We start from the raw sequence: 21,393 nt of genomic DNA on the forward strand, positions 1-21,393 counted from the left end.
GGCTTTGCCAAACGGGCACAAAATTATTTTAAATTTGCGGTTTACATATAACAGGTGCAAACATTTTTACAAAAAGAACTTCTAAGGGGTAGTTCATACAAACAAAGTACAAGCAATGCCTTGTCAGACTGTGTTGAGTACTCTGTCAAATAATAACTTGTTTTAATGTTGGCTTGTAATTGTACGTAATTCCTCAGCTGTCAAAATTGCCTTTAAAATAGTGCAGGTAGTAAATTTTATTTCTGTTTTAATATAAAAGATGTAGGCTTTTACAATGTTGCTCTTTATATAATCCATGTTACTTTTTCTGTTTTGCATAATCCTATTTTAAAATTTAAAATGCACTTGTATTCTCTCTGTGACCTGCTTTATGACCATCTCTTTACATTTTCAGTTAACAAGAAAAAGGGCAGAGTTGAAAAAAAAATTGAAAGTCACATTTGTTGGAGAAGCTGGATTAGACATGGGTGGCCTGACAAAAGAGTGGTTTCTCCTACTTATTCGACAGATCTTCCAATCGGATTATGGTGAGGCAAAAACGATAAAGTTAATACATGAATGCACTGGCCATTAGAAACAACTCACTCAGTATTTACAGTATCCTTGCCCACTGGCACTCTGCATCGATTAACTATGAATCCCTCATTAGCCCCAGCCTTCCTCTTTGTTCCTGCTTGCCATTCACAAATCCACAGAAAATGTTCAGGCTTCCCATAAATTAACTACAATTCAGTTTTCATGTTCCCTCTGTGCTTGCCTTGCTGTCCATTTCACTTCATGTCTCTTTCACTTTGCTATATTCAGCCTGTTCTTGATTGAATTATTCATCTGACATGGTTCATGCTTCCCTCTTTTGGTTCTTTTAATCACTAAATAATTTTCTTCATCCTCCAGGGAGCCCTAGCTTTCAGTCCTCTCCCTTTATTCTTTGAAGGAACCTAATCTTGAAATACCTCAAAAAAAGTCTTCTGTTTACAGATTTACCGGACAGTCATTGGTTTCACTTTATGCTGGCAAATTTACCCAATTAAAGATGGCATTCTTCCAATCCAGAAGTTCTGCCTTCAGTTGCATCCCCTTCCATATCACCTGTCCACTGTTTTCTCCTATTTCACTGCCGGTAGATTTGATTGGAATTGCTTTGTTCTTGTCACCTATTCCGAGATTGAGGGAGAAGCTTGTAATTTGCATACTGTCTGTACAGGTCAGATCATTAGACAGTGCATTGAATCGAACAAGGTAAACAAATAACAATGCAGAATGAAGTGTAGCAGCTACAGTGCGGTAAGCAATAAGTTACAAGTCCATAACGAGATAGACAGTGAGGTCAGGAGTCCTATTGTCCTATTATCCTCTTTTGTTTCTTTCTAAGAAAATGAGAAACAGAAACAAGAGGCAAACTCTGGCCAATGGAGTCTGTTCTACCATTCATTAAGATCATGACCAATCTTCTTCCTCGGTACCTTTTCCAACCACCATCCCTGCACCCCTCCATTCCTCCACCCCTCCATCCCTGCACCCCTCCATTCCTCCACCCCTCCATCCCTGCACCCCTCCATTCCTCCACCCCTCCATCCCTGCACCCCTCCATTCCTCCACCCCTCCATCCCTGCACCCCTCCATTCCTCCACCGTTTAGAAACCTACTGAGCGCAGGTTCAAATTAACATAATAAACTGGAATTTTGAATGACTGGCAAGTGATTTTGCTCATTTAAAGTGCGTGTACAAAACAAAGAGAAATGTTTCAGTATTGATGCTTCTGAGCTGCTATGCAGTGAGTGTAACCCTTTAGTGTTGCATTACAGGGCACCTAATTTCAAAACATCAATGTCTGTTAGGAAACATCAGTGCTGGGCTGATCGGCTAAGCTCTTCTGAACTAGAATAATGCAAGTAGATTGATTAAATTTGAACAGAGTGCCTCAATTAGGTCTGTAAGCATGAATAGTGTAACTTCTTTTTGCTAGGTTAATATATATTCCTTTGACCAAAATATCAGGAGTGAGCCTAACATAAATAATAATTGCAAACCGACTATTTCCAACTAGTTGTATAATACTAGTTTAGTTTAGTTATAGAGTCATAGAATAATAGAGCACTACAGCACAGAAAAAGGCCCTTTGGCTGATCTAGTCCTTTCTGGACTGTTATTCTGCCTAGTTAGTCCCATCGACCCACATCTGGATCATAGCCCTCCCACTGTGTATATATCCAAACTTCACTTAAATGTTGAAATTGAACCCATATCCACTACTTCCTCTGGCAGCTTGTTCCGCACTTACACCACCCTCTGAGTGAAGAAGTTGCCCCTCCCCGTTTCCTTGAGACATTTCACCCTTAACCTGTGACCTCCAGTTCTAGTCTCACCCAATCTCATTGGAAAAAGCCTATTTATGCCACTCAAATGAGGCATATTTCCTTGTGATATAGGAAGGAGCTACTTTATCCTGTGAGACCTAGCCGGTTCATAGTGATCCCATTTTCCACTAATTTTCCTAGTATCCTATTTTCCACAAATCCTGACAGTTCCTCCAGATTCTACCCCTCACACACACACACACTGGGGCTAATTTACCATGGCCAGTTAACCCACCAATCCACACATCTTTGTAATGTGGGAGAAAACCTGGGTGAAATCATGTGGTCGGAGGAATAATGTGCAAACTCCAGAGACAGCACCAGACATCACTGGAGCTGTGATGAAGCAGTTCTACAAGATGCACCACCTTACTGCCCTTACACAATATTCAGTGTGTCATAAAATGGTGAACAGTAGCTGCGTCAAATGTACGTGGTTATAGAAATTATGTTTAAAGGTTTGGGAAAATCAGGTTGGTGCTGGATTTGAGGAGAGTGCATTTCAATGTGTCTATGAAGTGGTTTTTTAGAGCAGCTCATGGTTGAGCCCACTACGGGATTAGCCGTTCTGGATTGGGTGTTGTGCGATGAAATAGAATTGATTAGAGAACAGTTAGGAACCTTATAGGAGAAAGTGATCATAATATGATCAAATTCACCCTGAAATTTGAGGAGAAGCTAAAGTCAGATGTATCAATATTACAGTGAAGTAAAGGGAATTACAGAGGCATGAGAGAAAAGGTGGCCAGAATTAATTGGAAAAGTACACTGGCAGGGATGATGACAGAGCAGGAATGGCTGGAATTTCTAGAAGCAATCCGAAAGGCAGAGGATATATATACCTATCCCAAAGATGAAGAAGTATTCTAAAGGCAAGATGACACAACTGTGGCTACAAGAGAAATTAAAACCAACATAAAAGACAAAGAGAGGGCATATAATAGAGCAAAAATTAGTGGGAAGATAAAGGATTTGGTAGCTTTTAACAGAAGGCAACTAAGAAAGTCATTAAGAAGGTAAAGATGGAATAAAAAAGTGAGCTAGCCAATAATATTAAAGAGGATACTAAAAGTTTATTCAGATACGTTAAGTGTATAAGAGAGGCAAGAGTGGATATCGGACAGCTGGAAAACGATGCTGGAGAGGTAATAATGGGGTAACAAGGAAATGGCGGATGAACTGACCAGGTATTTTGCATCTTCACTGTGGAAGACACTAGCAGTTTGGTGAAGTTTCAGGAGTCATGAGGAGCGTGAAGTTACTATTACTAAAGAGAAGGTTCTTGGGAAACTGAAAGGTCTGAAGGTAGATAAGTTACCTGGACCAGATGGTGTACACTCCAGGGTTCTGAAAGAGGTGGCTGAAGAGATTGTGGAGGCATTAGTAATGACTACTAGATTCTGGAATGGATCCAGAAGACTGGGAAATTGCAAATGTCACTGTGGTAAACTATATATACCTGTCTGGACACCCCCCCCCCCCCCCCCACTTGCTGACTGCTCCTGTGGCTCCTCCCACAGACCCCTGTATAAAGGCGATTGAGGGCACTGCTCCTCCCTCAGTCTCGACATGGGCGTGGTCCCTTTTTCGCTGTTAATAAAAACCTATCGTTTACTTCCAGTCTCCTAGAGTTATTGATGGTGCATCAGTCACTCCACTCTTCACAAAGGGTAAGAGGCAGAAGAAAGGAAATTATGGGCCAGTTAGTCTGATCTCAGTTGATAGGAAGATGTTGGAGTCGATTATTAAGGATGAGATCTCAGGGTACAAGGAGGCATATGATAAAATAGGCTATAGTCAGCATGGTTTCAAGGGAAAATTTTGCCAGACAGATCTGTTGGAATTCTTTGAAGAAATAACCAGCAGGATAGACGAAGGGAAATGGTTAATGTTGTGTACTTGGATTTTCAGAAGGCGTTTGACAAAGTGCCACACAAGAGGCTGCTTAACAAGCTACAAACCCATGGTATTACAGGAAAGTTTCTGGAATGGATGAAACAGTGACTGATTGGCAGGAGGCAAAGAGTGGATTAAAGGGAGCCTTTTCTGTTTGGCTACTGGTAACTAGTAGTGTTGCATTGATGGCTGTGTTGGGACCGATTCGTTATACGTTTTATAGCAATGATTTGGATGATGGAATTGATGGCTTTGTTGTAAAGTTTGCAGACGATATGAAGATAGGTGATTGGGCAGGTAGTTTTAAGTAAGCAGAGAGGCTACAGAAGGACTTAGACAGATTAGGAGAATGGCAAAGAAGTGTCAAATGGAATATAGTGTTGGAAAGTGTCTGGTCATACATTTTGGTAGAAGAAATGAAAGGGTAGACTATTTTCTAAATGGAGAGAAAATACAAAGAACTGGGGTGTAAAGGGCTCCCTAAAGATTAATTTGCAGGTTAACTCTGCCAAGGAAGGCAATTGCAATAATAGCATTCATCTCAAGAGGATCAGGATATAAAAGCAAAGGTGTAATGTTGAGACTTTATAAAGCACTGGTGAGACTTCACTTGGAGTATTGTGAGCAATTTTGGACCCTTATCTTAGAAAGGATGTGCTAAAATTGGAGAGCGTTCAAAGGAGTTTCACAAAAATAATTCCAGGATTAAATGGATTGTCATATGAAGAGAGTTTGACGACTCTGATCCTGTATTTACTAGGATTCAAAGGAATGAGGGGGGACCTCATTGAAATGTGAAAGGCTTGAAAGAGTGGATGTGGAGATGATGTTTCCTATGGTGGAAGAGTCTAAAACCAGAGGACACAGACTCAGAATAGAGGGGCAACCTTTTAGAATGGAAATTAGGAGGAAATTCTTTAGCCAGAGAGTGGTAAATCTGTGAAAATTCTTTGCCACAGGCATCTGTGGAGGCCAAGTCTTTCTGTACATTTAAGGCAGAGCTTGATAGATTCTTGATTGGTCAAGGCATGAAGGGGTACTGGGAAAAGGCAGGAGATTGGGGCTGAGAGGAAAATTGGATCAGCCACGATGAAATGGCAGAGCAGACTTGATGGGCCAAGTGGCCTAATTCTGCTCCTATATTTTATGATAATTGTAAAAATAGCCAGAAAACTCCATGGAGATTTTTAGTGGGATTACTCTGTAGATTTTGGTTAGTGTGGTCCTTAAGCTGGTGGGGGTGGAAGATTAGTTAAAGGTTTGTGTATTTAGATGCTTGGATTGTTTTTTCACATGGAGTACTGGTGCTTAAATCCTGTATCTCTCATGCAACTCACCGTCATTCACTACTTCCTAATCTACAATTTAATGCTGATCATTTAATATAGAAAGGAAAATGAAGATTGTGTACTTCTTTGCAATTATTAACACCATACGTGGTAACAGTTGGTTGGAGAGTAATGTCAGACTTTGCAAAGCCTTTGCATTATTCGCTGTGATTTCTGAAAATCACCTCAGGACTTTTCTCTGAGGTGAAGAACAGGGTTGGGGGGGTGGGGGGGGGAACTTATAAAGGTTTATAAAATCCTGACAAGAAAAGATAAGATGGATGGTCATGGTGTTTTTCTGATGATAAGGGGCATCTAAAACTATAGGACATCGGTTTAAATTGAGAGGAGGAATATTTAAAGGGAACCTGAGGTTGGTGTTGGTAAGTACAATTACAACCTTTAAAATATATTTGGACTGATATTTGACCATCTGTCTGGATATCTTTATTTTACAGGTATGTTTCAGTATCAGCAGGATTCAGGGTTTTATTGGTTCAGCAACTTTAAACGTGAAAACTACTCTGAATTTCGATTAGTTGGAGCTGTATCCTTTGCAGATTTACTTCAATTAAATCTATTGACAGTGTTAAGGAGACATTTTGAACAATGGACCTTAAAATGAGATTATCAGGTTATCAAAAAATAGATTTAGAGAAGTGGGAGAAATCTCTTATGAAAGAACTTGAAGCACTTGAAGCACACAATTTTATTCCAGTTTGAAATTCACAGTAGACAACCACCTGAAAATGAACAGAAAGCTATAGAAATTAGCCAAAAGAGCAGAGCAATAGAATTCTGTTGTGGTCAGAATGTGGTATCACAACCATCTGCAGGCCAGGAACTAACTATAAATGTTGTTCTCATTGAATGACGTTACTGGCTGTTTGCCCTGACATCTTCCTGAAGTTCCTTTCATTACTTGCAGAAACATCTGTGTATCTAGTAATATGCATCTAATCTTTTTCAAATATTCCTATTTTAACCTCTGAAAGTTCAGTCATGTGCACGCAGGAAGTGTAATCTTTGTTGTCTGGAAGGTCAGCCTGATGATCTCTGGGGTCCACCATTGCACAAGCCTGCTGCTCATGACACTCCATCTGCTGTGCTCTTCTCCACACTGTTCTCTTCCATTGCAGTGCCTTAGAGAACAGATAGGATCCAGGCCCAGTCCATAGATGGCAAGTCATGAGGGGGGGGGGGGGTCCAAGGAGAGGAGTGGGAGAAGGAAGGTTGGGTTTTAACAGGTAGGGGAAGAGATGGTGTATCAGTGTGGAGGAAATTGGGATCTCTCTAATCTAGAGGGTTAGAATGTGAGGAAACCGTAATTGGCTATAGGAGAAAAGGGTGGGGTCGTGATCTGCTGTAGTGAGTGAGAGTCACGATCAAAATAGGATGGTCCGGACCATGAGGATAAATGAGTTATGTGCTAAGAACAAACGAACCATGGGATGGAAATGGGGAGGGGAAAGGGTGGGCAAGGAGCTGGAGTGGCATCTATGTGAGGAGAGGGGCAAAGTGGGAAGGGAAGATAGGGTGGGCGACAGAATAGGATGGGGAATGGAACTGAGAGGTGAGCTTAAAAGGGCAGTTGCGGGGCTTGGAGAAAGGCCAGAAATGAGTGATGGATGGGAAAGAGTGGGAGACGGATTGTGGAGGGAACAGAATGGAAAGGGGATAGAGTTCTGGGACAGATTGCAGAGGGGGTGAAGTGTTATTGGGACAGTGTATAAAGGGAGATGGAGTCTGGGGCAGATTGGAGGACAGTATGGGGAGAGGACACTGCAAGGAAGGTGATGGTATGGGGGATAGATTAGGAAGAGGACAGATTCCACAAATGAATTGTGGGTGGAGACATTCTGCATTGCAGAAAATATTTGCAGCTTAATGTGAAAAGCATATTTTTCCCTGAACAAATGCAACTAGTTGAAGTTGGAGAGAATCAGGCTGAAGCTTCTTGGTGCCATTGTTTAGCTGTTCCTCTGTGCCACCGTTTTCAGATCTTCCTTTCTTCAGGAGTGGTACTTCATTCCGTAGTTTTCCTATTACTACAGATCGACTTTGAGCCTGGTTACATAATTTTCTGAAAATTAACAATGGATAAGAGATGCATACTGTAACTAAAGCTAATTCACGTGGCAGGAAAGCAAAGCCTACTACTTGTGAACCTCTACGAGTGTCTGACTCATTACTTAGTCGTTATCTTCTTGCATTACCCTTCTTGTGAATTAGATGCAGTTTCTCATTATCGTTCTATTAAACTTGCAATAAGAAGTGACATCAAGTAATCAATTGTCCAATCACCTTCTTTATAGTGTTATAAATAGTTCAACTGTGTATAAAATATTAATATTTGTTTCTTCATTTTCATCTTTGCCTTTTTGTCCACCTACTTTTATCAAGGCCACGATCGCCCACGTCTTATGACACAGCACTTAATGATGATGACTGCCTTTTATCCATTCTTTCGCTTCCTCTTCCACTTTCCTCCAGTTACTTCAAAATCCTTTAATCTAATTGGCAGATGAATTACCCTGTTTGTCCAGTTGCTTACAGTGTACCAAATGCCCTTGTTGCCCCTGCTGTTATTAACATGTGTGTCAATGTCTGTGAACTGAAGAAGGAAGAAACCACTCTAATAATATAACTAATTAATTAACTAATAATGAATTAATTATAACTAACTAAGGACCTTTGTTAACTAATCTCTCTGCAGCAGAGTGGTTGACGACCTCCCTATCATTAAACACACAGCTGCGGAGGGGTTAACTGTGAAATACAAGTTCTAGTTTTTCAGTGCAATGATTCAGAGGTTTTCTGAAAAATATTCTGAGTTCATCACACATCATTTCTGTGTTAGAGTGTATCAGTAAAAAAATAACTGGTGGCAAAGAGCTGCAGCAAGAGCTGTGATTCACCCAAGCCTCTGGCATGGACTTCTCTTCACTTTTTTCTTTGCTGTCCCAAAAGCAGAAGAATATGATATACCGGTAGTTGCAATAAGTTATAATCTTCCCCGCTGAAACCAGTTAGACTTGCTATAGATAATTGGGTCTGATTTTCAACAATATGAGGACCTGAGGACTTCTTTTAACAATGGGATTTACATTCTTGCAAAGTCATTCAACTACAATAAATCCAGAAAGGGAGAGATTAAAATTATAAGATGCCATTCCTTCAGATAATAAATAGTTCTTAGAATTTTTTTATTTGTTAACTTCTTTTGGAGAAAACTTTTTTCCTTTACCTTAACATTTCTGTAGTTGATGGGTCTGGCTCTGTATAACAGCATTACATTGGATGTTCGGTTTCCACCGTGCTGCTATAAAAAACTGCTGAGTCCTCCTGTTGCTCCATGTGATCAGAGTACTGCCGTTGGCATAGCAACACTTACGCTTGATGACTTGCACCAGCTTATGCCTGTAAGTGCCCCTGAGGAATCCACAGATCAAGTTTACCTCACTGCATCATAAAGTTCAAGATTATTTTTGTCAAACACTCACACAAGCTACTGCTAAATGTCTGATTACCTCACTATATCATCCTTTATAATGAGCTGTTTTGGGTCACGAGTTCTCCAAATGTACAGAGAAGATTTATCAGTCAGAGAAAGGAGGTCTGTTTTTCCTGTAAGTGTCTGTGTCAAAGCCATGTAGTTCTGTGGTAATTAAAACAGTAACAGGTATGATCATTTCTACAATTGTAAGAAGTTGTGCCTTCTCTCATTACTATAGAGCAGGAGTTCCCAAACTTTTTTATGCCATGAACCCCACCATTAACTTGGGAACTGCTGCTATACAGAAATTCTTTAATTATTTCATTGATTGCTTTCTTGGAGCATAATTGGAACAAGGATTTTAGATAAATTGTTTGCATCATTATCAACCTTTGCCAACAAGAAGATGTGATAAAATAACCACCCATTATGGGAGCATTTTTTCATGGAAACAATTTTGTAAACTTCATAACAGAGAACATTGCAAAACCTCATCCTCTGTAGAAAGAGGCAGAGGAAAGGTTTCAGTAACATTTCAAGGAAGCATAAACAACACGCGGAAGATGCTGGAAGAAATGCAGGAGAAGGGTCTCAGCCTGAAATGTTGATGTTTATTCCCTTCCACACATGCTGCCTGACCTGCTGAGTTCCTCCAGCATTTCGTGTTTGTTCCTCTGGATTTACAGCGTCTGCAGAATCTGTGTTAAGGAAACTCAATTTCCCTTTTCCATGATGCTGCCTGACTTGCAGTAACCTTTCCAACATTTCTTGATTCTACTTCAAATATCCAGCATTTGTGTTTTTGGGTTTTCATTTTCTTTGCAAATCAGACATTTAATTTAAACTAACAGTGGAGATATATAGTATATTACCTGCTGCCTGCATTGCACTATTTATGCAAAGTGCATATTGGAAACAAATTCTGAAAAAGTAATTATTTGCCCTTGATCAAATTTCTTTCTCCTCTTCGATTCTCTCTACCCCAAGACCTATTCTTCTTCTCATCTCTTTAAATTGCAAACTGTTCACTTAGACTCAAACTCTGAGATGCTAGACACTGTCAATACTTTCCTCATTTTCTTTATATAACCAAATGTTGTCTGGATATCAGGAGCCTCCTCTCTCCACCCAGTGATTACCATATATCAAAGTTTCTTTGTTCCTTGTCTCATTTCAGAACTTATAATCACACACTAGGTACACCCTAGGCCAATTTGTTTTGATGATTTTTATATATGTATAACAGCATCTTGTAAAGATAATAACCAATAAAAAGACCTTCTCAATGTAAATGAAATTGCAGAGGCAAAAGAAGATGGAAAGTTGATGAGTGAATTCAGTCCAAAAGTGAACAAGAAATGGAACATTAAACACCAGGTTTCAAATTGAACGACCAGTTAGGCTGATACTTGAAAGGGAATGGCTCCTGCAGTCACCAGTTGGACTTAGTATGGGAACATATATCGTGGAAAAAACAGAAAACGCTCACTTCTTACAGATAGTTCTGACAACCACTCACCTTGTCCTTGTCTCTGACTTCAATGACTTTACACTGAAATGGAAAAGAAGAAGGCAGTGCATCTGACTCCACTGTTGACATACCAGTGGTTCCAACAGCAGGATACTGGTATACAGAGATGAGGGGCCCACTGTCATTTTGCATTTGGTGAAGGGTTGCCAATCCTCAGTGAAATGGCTAGTGTGACTAACTAGCAAACATAGTTCTTTAAATGTTACATCAACTTGATCATCTTTCTTTATAACACATTAAATGTATTTATTTATTAATTTTATTTAAATCATTTTTTCATTAAACAAAAGTGTTACTGCATTTTATAATGTTTTTAATCATCAGAGGTGTTTAAAAACAGTTCAAACACCTTTTCATGGTTGGAGTCACAGGACATGACCTTTGAGGCCTAGTTGATGCTAACAGTCTGACCACTTCGTAGGAAATCTCTTATGCCAGATGGCTCAATTTAGCCAGTTCTCAGTATCCAGATCTGGCGAATGCAAGTGGGTAATTCACAGTAATTCAGTTCCAGAATGAAGTGGCAAAGTATCTTATTGGCTCATTGTGAAATAACTTTGTAGTTTTTTTAAAGTTTAAAAAAAGGCTTTGTGTGAAAGTGAGGGGGAGCTAGGGAATAGACTGACATTGAAGTTGAAAATCAGAATAACATGGCAATCCAGAGGGAACCTCCTCTGAGTAAAGGGTTCCAGTGTTACAGGGAACAGTATAGTTTAATCATTCTGAAATGAATTAACACTTTAATATATTATTTTAAGGCTTTAGCCGATGGACTTCTGGCACTTATCAATTATGAAGGCAATGTTGAGGAAGACTTTGGCTCCACATTTCAAGTAGGTTTCTAATTTGATCAAATTCTACCTTAATTACAAAATCATTCGGTAATTCTGAAGAAAATTCTGAATTCATGAATTCATGATTCACAATCCTAATGAGAGGATATTGAAGAAATATTAATTGCATTTGAAAAGCAATGTTCTGTGATCAGCATTTTTATTGATCCTGCTAGTACTCGTAATGTGTTCATGTTACATGTGGAGCAAACTAGGACTTCATTCTGCTTGTCATCGTGAACTGCTCTGAATTTAGATCACATAATCCTTTTTCAATGTTGTACAACAGAAAATTAATGTTTATTAAGTGATAGTCAATGCACATTTGAATTTTCAAAGTAATATCTATTGCTAGTTTTGCACTACTTTGGAAATTCAACTGTGGCACTGACTGTCATTTTAGTGACTCCATTCTGACTTTCTCCATGCTGGGGTGCACAGGGTGACATTGCTCCCTAGCCATCTAGGGAAACTGATCCTTATTGATCTGGTGCACATGTTATTGGGTCTCTCTCAGGACATCATTGGGCTAGGATATGTGCTCAATAAGTAAATTACTTATCATTGTCTTTGGATACTCCTCCACATTTCTTCTCTTCTGACCCCGACCATTTCCATGGTTTGTTACCCCTGACCCCATGATTTCCTTCACCCCAACCTCACTGAAAGTTCTGATCCTGCCTCTATTTGGCTCGGTTGACCACACACCAGACCTGGTCCCCAATTCCCCCACTCCCCTCGGATTACCATAATAATGTGATTTTCAGATTCATTTCATACAATCAGTCTGTTCTCTACCTACCACTCACTTTCACACTAATCCTTATTTGTTACCTTCATACTTCACACAATGGTTACATTTTCACCCCCAGCTCTCCCAATCAGGCCAGGGCTACACACCCCTCCATCCCAGAGAACAGTCACCACATTGTTCATTTTTCAGATATATAAGGAGAAAAGAGAGGTGAAAGTGGATATTGGACCACTGGAAAATGACTGCAAGGAAATGGCAGACAATTAATAAGTACTTTGCATGTGTCTTCACTGTGGAGGATGCTAGCAGAATGCTGGGAATTCCAGAGTGTCAGGAGGCAGAAGTCAGTGCTGAGCTAGTTGCTATTACTAAGGAGAAGGTACTTGGGAAGCTGATAGGTCTGAAGTCTCCTGGTCCAGATGGACTACAGCCCAGGGTTCTAAAGAGGTAGTTGAAGAGATTGTAGAGGCATTAGTAATGATCTTTCAAGAATCACTAAATTCTGGAATGGTTCCAGAGGACAGGAAAATTTCAAATGTCACTCCACTCTTTAAGAAGGGAGGGAAGCAGAAGGAAGGAAATGATAGGCCAGTTAGTCTGACCCCAGTGGTTGGGAAGGCACCGGAGTCCATTATTAAGGATGAGGTTTCAGGGTATTTGGAAACACATGACAAGGTAGCCATAGTAAGAATGGTTTTCTTGAGAGGAAATCTTACCTAGCAAATCTGTTGGAATTCTTTGAGGAAATAGCAAACAGGATAGACAAAGGAGAGTCCGTGGATGTTGTTTATTTGGATTTTCAGAAGGCATTTGACAAAGTACTATACGTGAGGCTGCTTAACAAGATAAGAGCCCTGAATTAAAACAGTTTATTTGTACACATCTGGTTCATTGTTTCATCCTTTATTGATTTCAGGTATTTCAGGAAGAGTTTGGAACAGTTAAATCATGCAACCTAAAACCAGGTGGAGACAAAATCCTTGTAACGAATCAGAACAGGCAAGGCAAGTGAGTTCTTGTTCTACAGTTATGTTTTACATTATCTAGTAAATAATTGACGAGCTTATGACTAACACTGTATAGCTTAAAGTATTGGGAATTTTTATACTGATTTACTCAATTTATTTTAATTAAGCTTTTCTTATAACTAGTTTTCAACTATCTTTGCAAGAACATTATTTATCTGAGTTGTTGGTGTTTCTTTGCTTTCAGTCAGAATATTCTGCTACTGATAGTGTGTGAAATATGGTTATTTTAATAAAGGCTTTGGCTGTGCAATTAAATATAAAATTTGCAATTGAGTGGCAATACATTTAGAGAAACTTTCTAATGCAAAGTTGGTAAAAGGTTAAAAAAAAGTATTAAACTCTGTTTTGTGCGTAATACTAATTTATATTTTACAGAATATGTACATCTTTATGTAGATTTCCTTCTCAACAAGTCCATATACCAGCAGTTTGCAGCATTTTATTATGGTTTTCACCATGTGTGTGCCTCTAATGCCTTAATGGTAAGTAATGACTTTCCAAACAGATTTTTGTTAAAAGTAAAAGTCTTTTTTATTGTTTGGGCTTTGTTTGATTAACTTAGTTTAAGGTAGCTTGGGGATTGGTTTCATGAGACAGGCAGTCTTAACTGGGATGCATCTTAATGCCTTCCTTTGCATTAAGCATTATATTCCTGTCAAAGCATAAATTGTTCCCTATTTCTGTTTGAATCCCATTTTTCAATGCCATCTATTTATTAATATTTCTTGGTGCTAGGTGAATTTCAAATCAAGAATATACATAAAATCGAACCAATTTTCTGCAGATGCTAATTTTAAGACTTAATTTTAAATGTTAATATAATTGTTTTCTTAAATGCAAGCTCTTTGCAAAAGAAAGCTTTAAGAACATTTATTTATTACATCATTGTATATGGGGTGATTGATAAGTTTGTGGCCTAAGGTAGAAGGAGTCATTTTAGAAAAGCTAGCACATTCGTTTTTCACCCTCCCCTAGTGTTGCCACCATGTCCTCGTGGACCTCCTTGGGTGATAAGCCCTTGAGACAGAGGTAGCGGATGACTGCACAAAGGCCGATGTTGTCCATTTTCTCAGTCAGTGCTTATTTGCAATTTTCAATTAACTGAGACAGAAAATACCACAGATGTTATTTCTGTATAATCACTCAGAGTTGAACTGCACGTGCATGTAGCGAGAGCTGTATAACTCATCTCCTTCCACCTTAGACCACGAACTTATCAATCACCCCTGCTGTGGACCACTTTCTGGAGGTCCAAGATACAGACTTCTACAAAGAAGGGATCCATATGCTCCACGACCACTGTACTAAGTGTGTAAATGTAGGAGGGGACTATGCTGAAAAATAAATGTGCCAGGTTTTCTAAAATTGACTCCTACCTTAGGCCACGAACTTATCAATCACCCCTCGTATGTACATTCAGTGTCAAGGCTGAGTTAACTCTCATAAGTACATGTATGGGCAGGGTATCATGAAAACTTACTTAAAGCTTCACTACAGACACATAAGCAGCATTCACAAAAACAATTTAAACATTTAATCATATTTATTTTTACAAGTAAAACACAATTAGAACAAAAAATACATTGTAGTACAAAGAGACCAGAATGATCAAGGTGGTGCTATGCAGTAGAAATTGCTCATGAAACAGGAGTTTCTTTAAAAGCAGTAACATGAAAGCTGTAATCTGGAATTCAAGGTCACAGCCACTGCACAGCCACTAGTGAGGAGACTGTGTATGGGCAAATGGAGGCTGTATTCTAATTGGTTACCAGTTATACATGGAGTGCTGTCACAAGAAAGCATCATCCAATATCAAGGGCCCCCACCATCCAGGCCATGCTCTCTTCTCACTAATACCACCAGGCAGGAGGTACAGAAGCCTTAGGTCCCACACGACAAGGTTCAGGAACAGTTATTACCCTTCAGCCATCAGGCTCCTGAACCAGCATGGATAACTTCACTCACCTCAACTCTGATCTGATTCCAGAGTCTATGGACTGACTTTCAAGAACTCTACAACTCAAGCTCTCAGTTTCAATTAATTGATTTATTGAGCAATTGATTATTTATTTGTTTATTTATTTATTTAACTTTTTTTTTCCTATTTGTGGTTTGTCTTCTTTTGCACATTGGTTGTTTGTTGGACTTTGTGCTTAGTTTTAATTGATTCTATTTTATTTCTTCTATAATGAATGTCTGCAAGAAAATGAATCTCAGAGTAGACATATATGTATTTTGATAATAAATTTACTTGAAATTTGGGAAGGTTTCCAGAGATATCTAATTTTCTGTCTAATAGAGAAAGGGGCCTACTATTGATCGAGGCACAACTGTGCAAGCGCGTGGATGTCAGCCAGTTAGAACAGCAAGAAGAGTTTAAAAAGAAGACAGCTTTATAGAGCAAGCACTGGAGGAGCGGGCGACGGAGCAGAAGTAGACAGAGTAGGAAGGCTTTGGCTCAACAGAGCTGAGGCAATAACAGGTCGAGGCAAAGTAGGTTGACTGTGAACATAGAGACAGGAAGTATGTGTGTGGGGCTGGTGTTCTGAACTGGGTGTCAGATGTAGGATGTTTGGGAGACTCCCAGCCTCCCGGATGGCCACACCTGTGCCAGGTGCATTGAGCTGCAGCTCCTTAGGGACTGGGTCAGGGAACTGGAGATGCAGTTCAATGACCTTTGTCTGTTTAGGGAGAGTGAGGAGGTGATAGAAAGGAGTTATAGGCAGGTGGTCACACCGGGGCCTCGGGAGACATATAAGTGGGTAAGAGTCAGGAGAGGGAAGGGCAGGAGTCAGAGGCTAGAGAGGATCCCTGTGGCTGTCCCCCTTGACAATAAGTACTCCTGTTTGAGTACTGTTGGGGGGACACGGCCTACCTGAGGGACGCGACAGTGGCCACACCTCTGGCACAGAGTCTGGCCCTGTGGCTCAGAAGGGAAGGAAAAGGAAGAGGTTTGCCCCAGTAATAGGGGACTCTATAGTCAGGGGGTCGGATAGGAGATCCTGTGGACGCAGGAAAGAAACAGGGATGGTAGTTTGCCTGCCAGGCGCCGGGATGTTTCTGATCGCGTCCACGATATCCTGAAGTGGGAAGGTGAACAGCCGGAGGTCGTGGTACATATTGGCACCAACGACATGGGCAGGAAAAGGGAGAAGGTCCTGAAAACAGACTACAGGGAGTTAGGAAAGAGGTGATAGAGAAGTGATGTATTCAGACCGATGGTTTGAGATGTGTCTATTTTAATGCAAGGAATATTATGAACAAGGCAGATGAGCTTAGAGTGTGGATCAGTACTTAGAGCAATGATGTTGTAGCCATTACAGAGAATTGGATGGCTCAGGGGCAGGAATGGTTACTTAGAGTGCCAGCCTTTAGATGTTTCAGAAAGGACAGGGAGGGAGGCCAAAGAGCGTGGTACTGCTGATCAGATATAGTGTCACGGCTGCAGAGAAGGAGGAGGTCGTGAAGGGATTGTCAATGGAGTCTCTGTGGGTGGAAGTTAGGAACAGGAAGGGGTCAATAACACTACTGGGTGTTTTTTATAGACCATCCAATAGTAACAGGGACTTTGAGGAGCAAATAGGGAGACAGGTTCTGGAAAGGTGTAATAATAACAGAGTTGTCATTGTGGGAGATTTTAATTTCCCAAATATTGATTGGTATCTCCTTAGAGTAAGGGGTTTAGATGGGGTGGAGTTTGTTAGGTGTGTTCAGGAAGGTTTCTTGACACAATATGTAGATAAGCCTACAAGAGGAGAGGCTGTACTTGATCTGGTATTGGAAAATGAACCTGGTCAGGTGTCATATCTCTCAGTGTAAGAACATTTTGGAGATAGTGATCATAATTCTATCTCCTTTACCATAGCATTGGAGAAGGATAGGAACAGACAAGTTAGGAAAGCGTTTAATTGGAGTAAGGGGAAATACGAGGCTATCAAGCAGGAACTTGGAAGCATAAATTCGGAATGGATGTTCTCAGGGAAATGTTTGGCAGAAATGTGGAAAATGTACAGGGGATATTTGTGTGGAGTTCTGCATAGGAATGTTCCAATGAGACAGGGAAAGGATGGTAGGGTACAAGAACCGTGGTGTACAAAGGCTGTTGTAAATCTAATCAAGAAGAAAAGAAAAGCTTACTAAAGGTTCAAAAAAACTAGGTAATGATAGAGATCTAGAAGATTATAAGGCTAGCAGGAAGGAGCTGAAGAATAAAATTAGGAGAGCCAGAAGGGACCATGAGAAGGCCTTGGCAAACAGGATTAAGGAAAACCCCAAGGCTTCTTACAAGTACATGAAGAGCAAAAGGATAAGACATGAGAGAATAGGACGAATCAAGTGTGACATTGGAAAAGTGTGTATGGAACCAGTGGAGATAGCAGAGGTACTTATTCACTACAGAAAAAGATCTTGGCGATTGTAGGGATGGCTTACAGCGGACTGAGAAGCTTGAGCATATAGACATTAAGAAAGGATGTGCTGGAGATTTTGGAAAGCATCAAGATGTACCCCAGGCTACTGTGGAAGGTGAGGGAGGAGATTGCTGAGCCTCTGGCAATGATCTTTGCATCATCAATGGGGACAGAAGAGGTTTTGGTGGGTTGCAGATGTTGTTCCTTTATTCAAGAAAGGGAGTAGAGATAGCCCAGGAAATTATAGACCAGTGAGTCTTACTTCAATAAGTTGATGGAGAAGATCCTAAGAAGCAGGTTTTATGAACATTTGGAGAGGCATAATATTATTATGAATCATCAGCATGGCTTTGTGAAAGGCAGGTCGTGCCTTATGAGCCTGATTGAATTTTTTGTGGATGTGACTAAACACGTTGATGAAGGTAGAGCAGTAGGTGTAGTGTATGAGGATTTCAGCAAGGCATTTGATAGGTACCTCATGCAAGGCTTACTGAGAAAGTAAGGAGGCATGGGATCCAAGGGGACATTGCTTTGTGGATCCAGAATTGGTTTGCCCACAGAAGGCAAAGAGTGGTTGTAGACGGGTTATATTCTGCATGGAGGTCGGTCACCAGTGGTATGCCTCAGGGATCTGTTCCAGGACCTCTACTCTTCATCATTTTTATAAACCTGGACCTGGATGAGGAAGTGGAGGGATGGGTTAGTAAATTTGCTGATGACACTAAGGTTGGGGGTGTTGTGGAGACCTATCAGATTACAACGGGACGTCAATAGGATACAAAAGTGGGCTGAGAAATGGCAGATGGAGTTCAACCCAGTTAAGTGTGAAGTGGTTCATTTTGGTAGGTCAAATATGATGGCAGAATGTAGTATTAATGGTAAGACTCTTGGCAGTGTGGAGGATCAGAGGGATCTTGGGGTCCAAGTCCATAGGACACTCAAAGCTATTACGCAGGTTGACTCTGTGGTTAAGAAGACATACGGTGCATTGAGTTTAAGAGCTGAGAGGTAATGTTAAAGCTTTATAGGACCTGGCCAGACCCCCTGGTGTACTGTGCTCAGTTCTGGTCACCTCACTACAGGAAGGATTTGGAAACTATAGAAAGGGTGCAGAGGAGATTTACAAGGATGTTGCCTGGATTGGGGAGCATGCCTTATGAGAATAGGTTGACTGAACTCTGCCTTTTCTCCTTGAAGCAACAAAGGATGAGGAGTGACCTGATAGGGATGTATAAGATGACGAGAGGCATTGATCATGTGGATGGTCAGAGGCTTTTTCCTAGGGCTGAAATAGCTAGCATGAGAGGGCACAGTCTTAAGGTGCTTGGAAGTAGGTACAGAGGAGATGTCAGGGTTACGTTTTTTATGCAGAGAGTGGTGAGTGCGTAGAATGGGCTGCCGACGGTGTTGGAGGTGGATACGATAGGGTCTTTTAAGAGATTCCTGGATGGGTACATGGAGGTTAGAAAATAGAGGGCTTTGGGTAACTCTAGGTAATTTCTTGAGTAAGGACATATTCAGCTCAGCTTTTTTGGCTGAAGGGCCTGTATTGTGCTGTAGGCTTTCTGTGTTTTGATGTTTCTATACCAAAAACATATTGACCTGTTTCATCTGACTGGGTGTTTAATGTTGAATGTCTAAGCCTAAGAGTTTCAGTCCAAATAAGAGTTAATACATGTGTCTGCATTTACAAAGTGGTTTTACTTTCCTAAGTTTGCCTATTCCTGCGTTGTTATTTCATGCATAGACATATTAAAAGATCGATCTGTTTCACTAAGGCTCTGTAGGGAAGGCAATTTGCCATGCTTCCCTGATCGGACCAAATCACAGCTCCAGATGCAACAGAATTATTGGTTCTTACCTCTGAAATGGACTGGTAACCATTCACTTCGGGAGACAATTGAGAACGGACAATAAATAGCAATCTTGCCAGCAATGTCTATATTTTGTGAGCATTTACATTAAGAAATACAAATGGTGCATTCAGTTCTGTTGGTTGTTTGCTCTATTGAAAAATAATCTGTAATGAATTGCTTGGCTATCATCATTAAAGATATTGTGAGTATCAGGGTGTTTTCTCATCAGAAAGCTTGCACTGGACTGATGTAAAGCATTAATTGGATTGGAAATTGCTTATCGGACACAAAGCAAAAGCTGGGAATAAACAAGTCCTTCTCAGTTTGAAAGACAGCGATCAGTACTTGGATCCCAGCCATTCACAATCAGCATCAAATACTTGGCTAAGGGGACCAAATGTCTTAATTGCAAATTTAGTGATGATAACGATGGCCTTGTGAATAGGGGCAAGGATGTAAAGAACCACCAATGGGATTTGAGTAGTTGAGTAACTGAGTAAGAAGATGACAGAGACAATATTATATTAAAAAATTGGAAGTTTTACATAAGGACATAAGAAATAGGAGCAGGAGGAGGCCATCTGGCCTGTCGAGCCTGCTCCACCATTCAATAAGATCATGGCTGATCTGGCTATGGACTCATCTCTACCTACCTGCATTTTCCCCATAACCCTTAATTCCCCTACTATGCAAAAATCTATCCAACTTTGTCTTAAATATATTTACTGGGGTACCCTCCACTGCTTCATTGGGCAGAGAATTCCACAGATTCACCACTCTCTGGGAAAAGCAGTTCCTCCTCATCTCCATCCTAAATCTATTCCCCCAAGTCCTGGGTCTCTGTACCATAGTTCTAGTCTCACCTATCAGTAGAAACAACTTTCTTGCCGCTATCTTATCTATTCACTTCAGTGCACAAACCTGAAAAGCGTAGTACAGTATGGTGAAATGGTGAGACATAGCTTAGTGTTTTTGCTCAATGGGGCCCAAGTGTTAGGTAAACAAGTACTGGAAACCATGAGGCAGTGTCCAACAAGCAATTGGTATGTCGGCCTATTTTGCTGTAGAGTGAATTACAGGAGTAATGATGCCTTACTACAGTTACATGGGACCTTGGATATACTGTACCTGGAGCGATATGAACACTTTTATTCTCATTACCTACAAAAGGTATATTTGTCTTAATGAGAGTATAGCTAAGGTTCACTAAATTGGTACCACAGATGGAAAGTCTGCATATGAGGAAAGATCAATTATATTAGAGCAATAATCAAATTGCTGGAGGAACTCAGCAAGTCAGGCAGCATCTGTGAAGGTAAAATCTCGACTCAAAACATCTGAGAATGTTTTGGGTCAAGACCCTGCAATGGAAAGCTGCTGAGAAAACACTGAGTACCTCCGGCAGTTTGTTTTATGCTTGAGATTACAGGTTCTCCTGTGTCTCCATTGGACGAAACTGCATCTGTATTCTTTCAAACGTAGAAGAATGCGAGATCTCTTTGAAATCTACAGAATACTTAAAGACTGAACAGGTTGGATGCAGGGAGAATCTTTCCCCTGTCTGAGGACATTAAAACCCAGGCTCACAGTCTCAAAATAAGTGATTGGGATGATGAAGAACTTCACACTCTGGGTGATGAATCTTTGGAATTCTCTAACTTGGAACATTATTGAAAGGCAGTTACTGAGGGCTTTTAGATCAAAAATTCTTAGCTTTCTGAGTATTGATGTAGTGCTGGACAGTTGCACAGAGGTAGAAAATTAGCAGTGATCTGGATGAATAGCGAAGCAAGCTTAAAAAGACCAAATAGCTGTTTTTGTACCTATTTCTTATATTCTCATGAAATTCCAGCCTTCCAAATTGTATGTTAGTGATGCAGAAGATTTTATAGGCTGAAATATAG

General features: G+C 40.4%; 1 protein-coding gene across 1 annotated transcript in view; it reads left to right on the plus strand.

The window, feature by feature from the left end:
• hectd2 (HECT domain containing 2) overlaps nt 1-21,393 on the plus strand; it is a 117,971-nt gene that overhangs the window by 86,950 nt on the left and 9,628 nt on the right. Inside the window, exons 13-18 of the mRNA XM_073027430.1 lie at nt 395-527; nt 6,041-6,129; nt 8,846-9,004; nt 11,368-11,442; nt 13,113-13,200; nt 13,600-13,706. Of these exons, the coding sequence (XP_072883531.1) occupies nt 395-527; nt 6,041-6,129; nt 8,846-9,004; nt 11,368-11,442; nt 13,113-13,200; nt 13,600-13,706 (651 nt within the window). The remainder of the gene's footprint in view (nt 1-394; nt 528-6,040; nt 6,130-8,845; nt 9,005-11,367; nt 11,443-13,112; nt 13,201-13,599; nt 13,707-21,393) is intronic.

Source organism: Hemitrygon akajei, chromosome 23 (assembly GCF_048418815.1).
Source record: "Hemitrygon akajei chromosome 23, sHemAka1.3, whole genome shotgun sequence".
Classification (NCBI taxonomy): Eukaryota; Metazoa; Chordata; class Chondrichthyes; order Myliobatiformes; family Dasyatidae; genus Hemitrygon; species Hemitrygon akajei.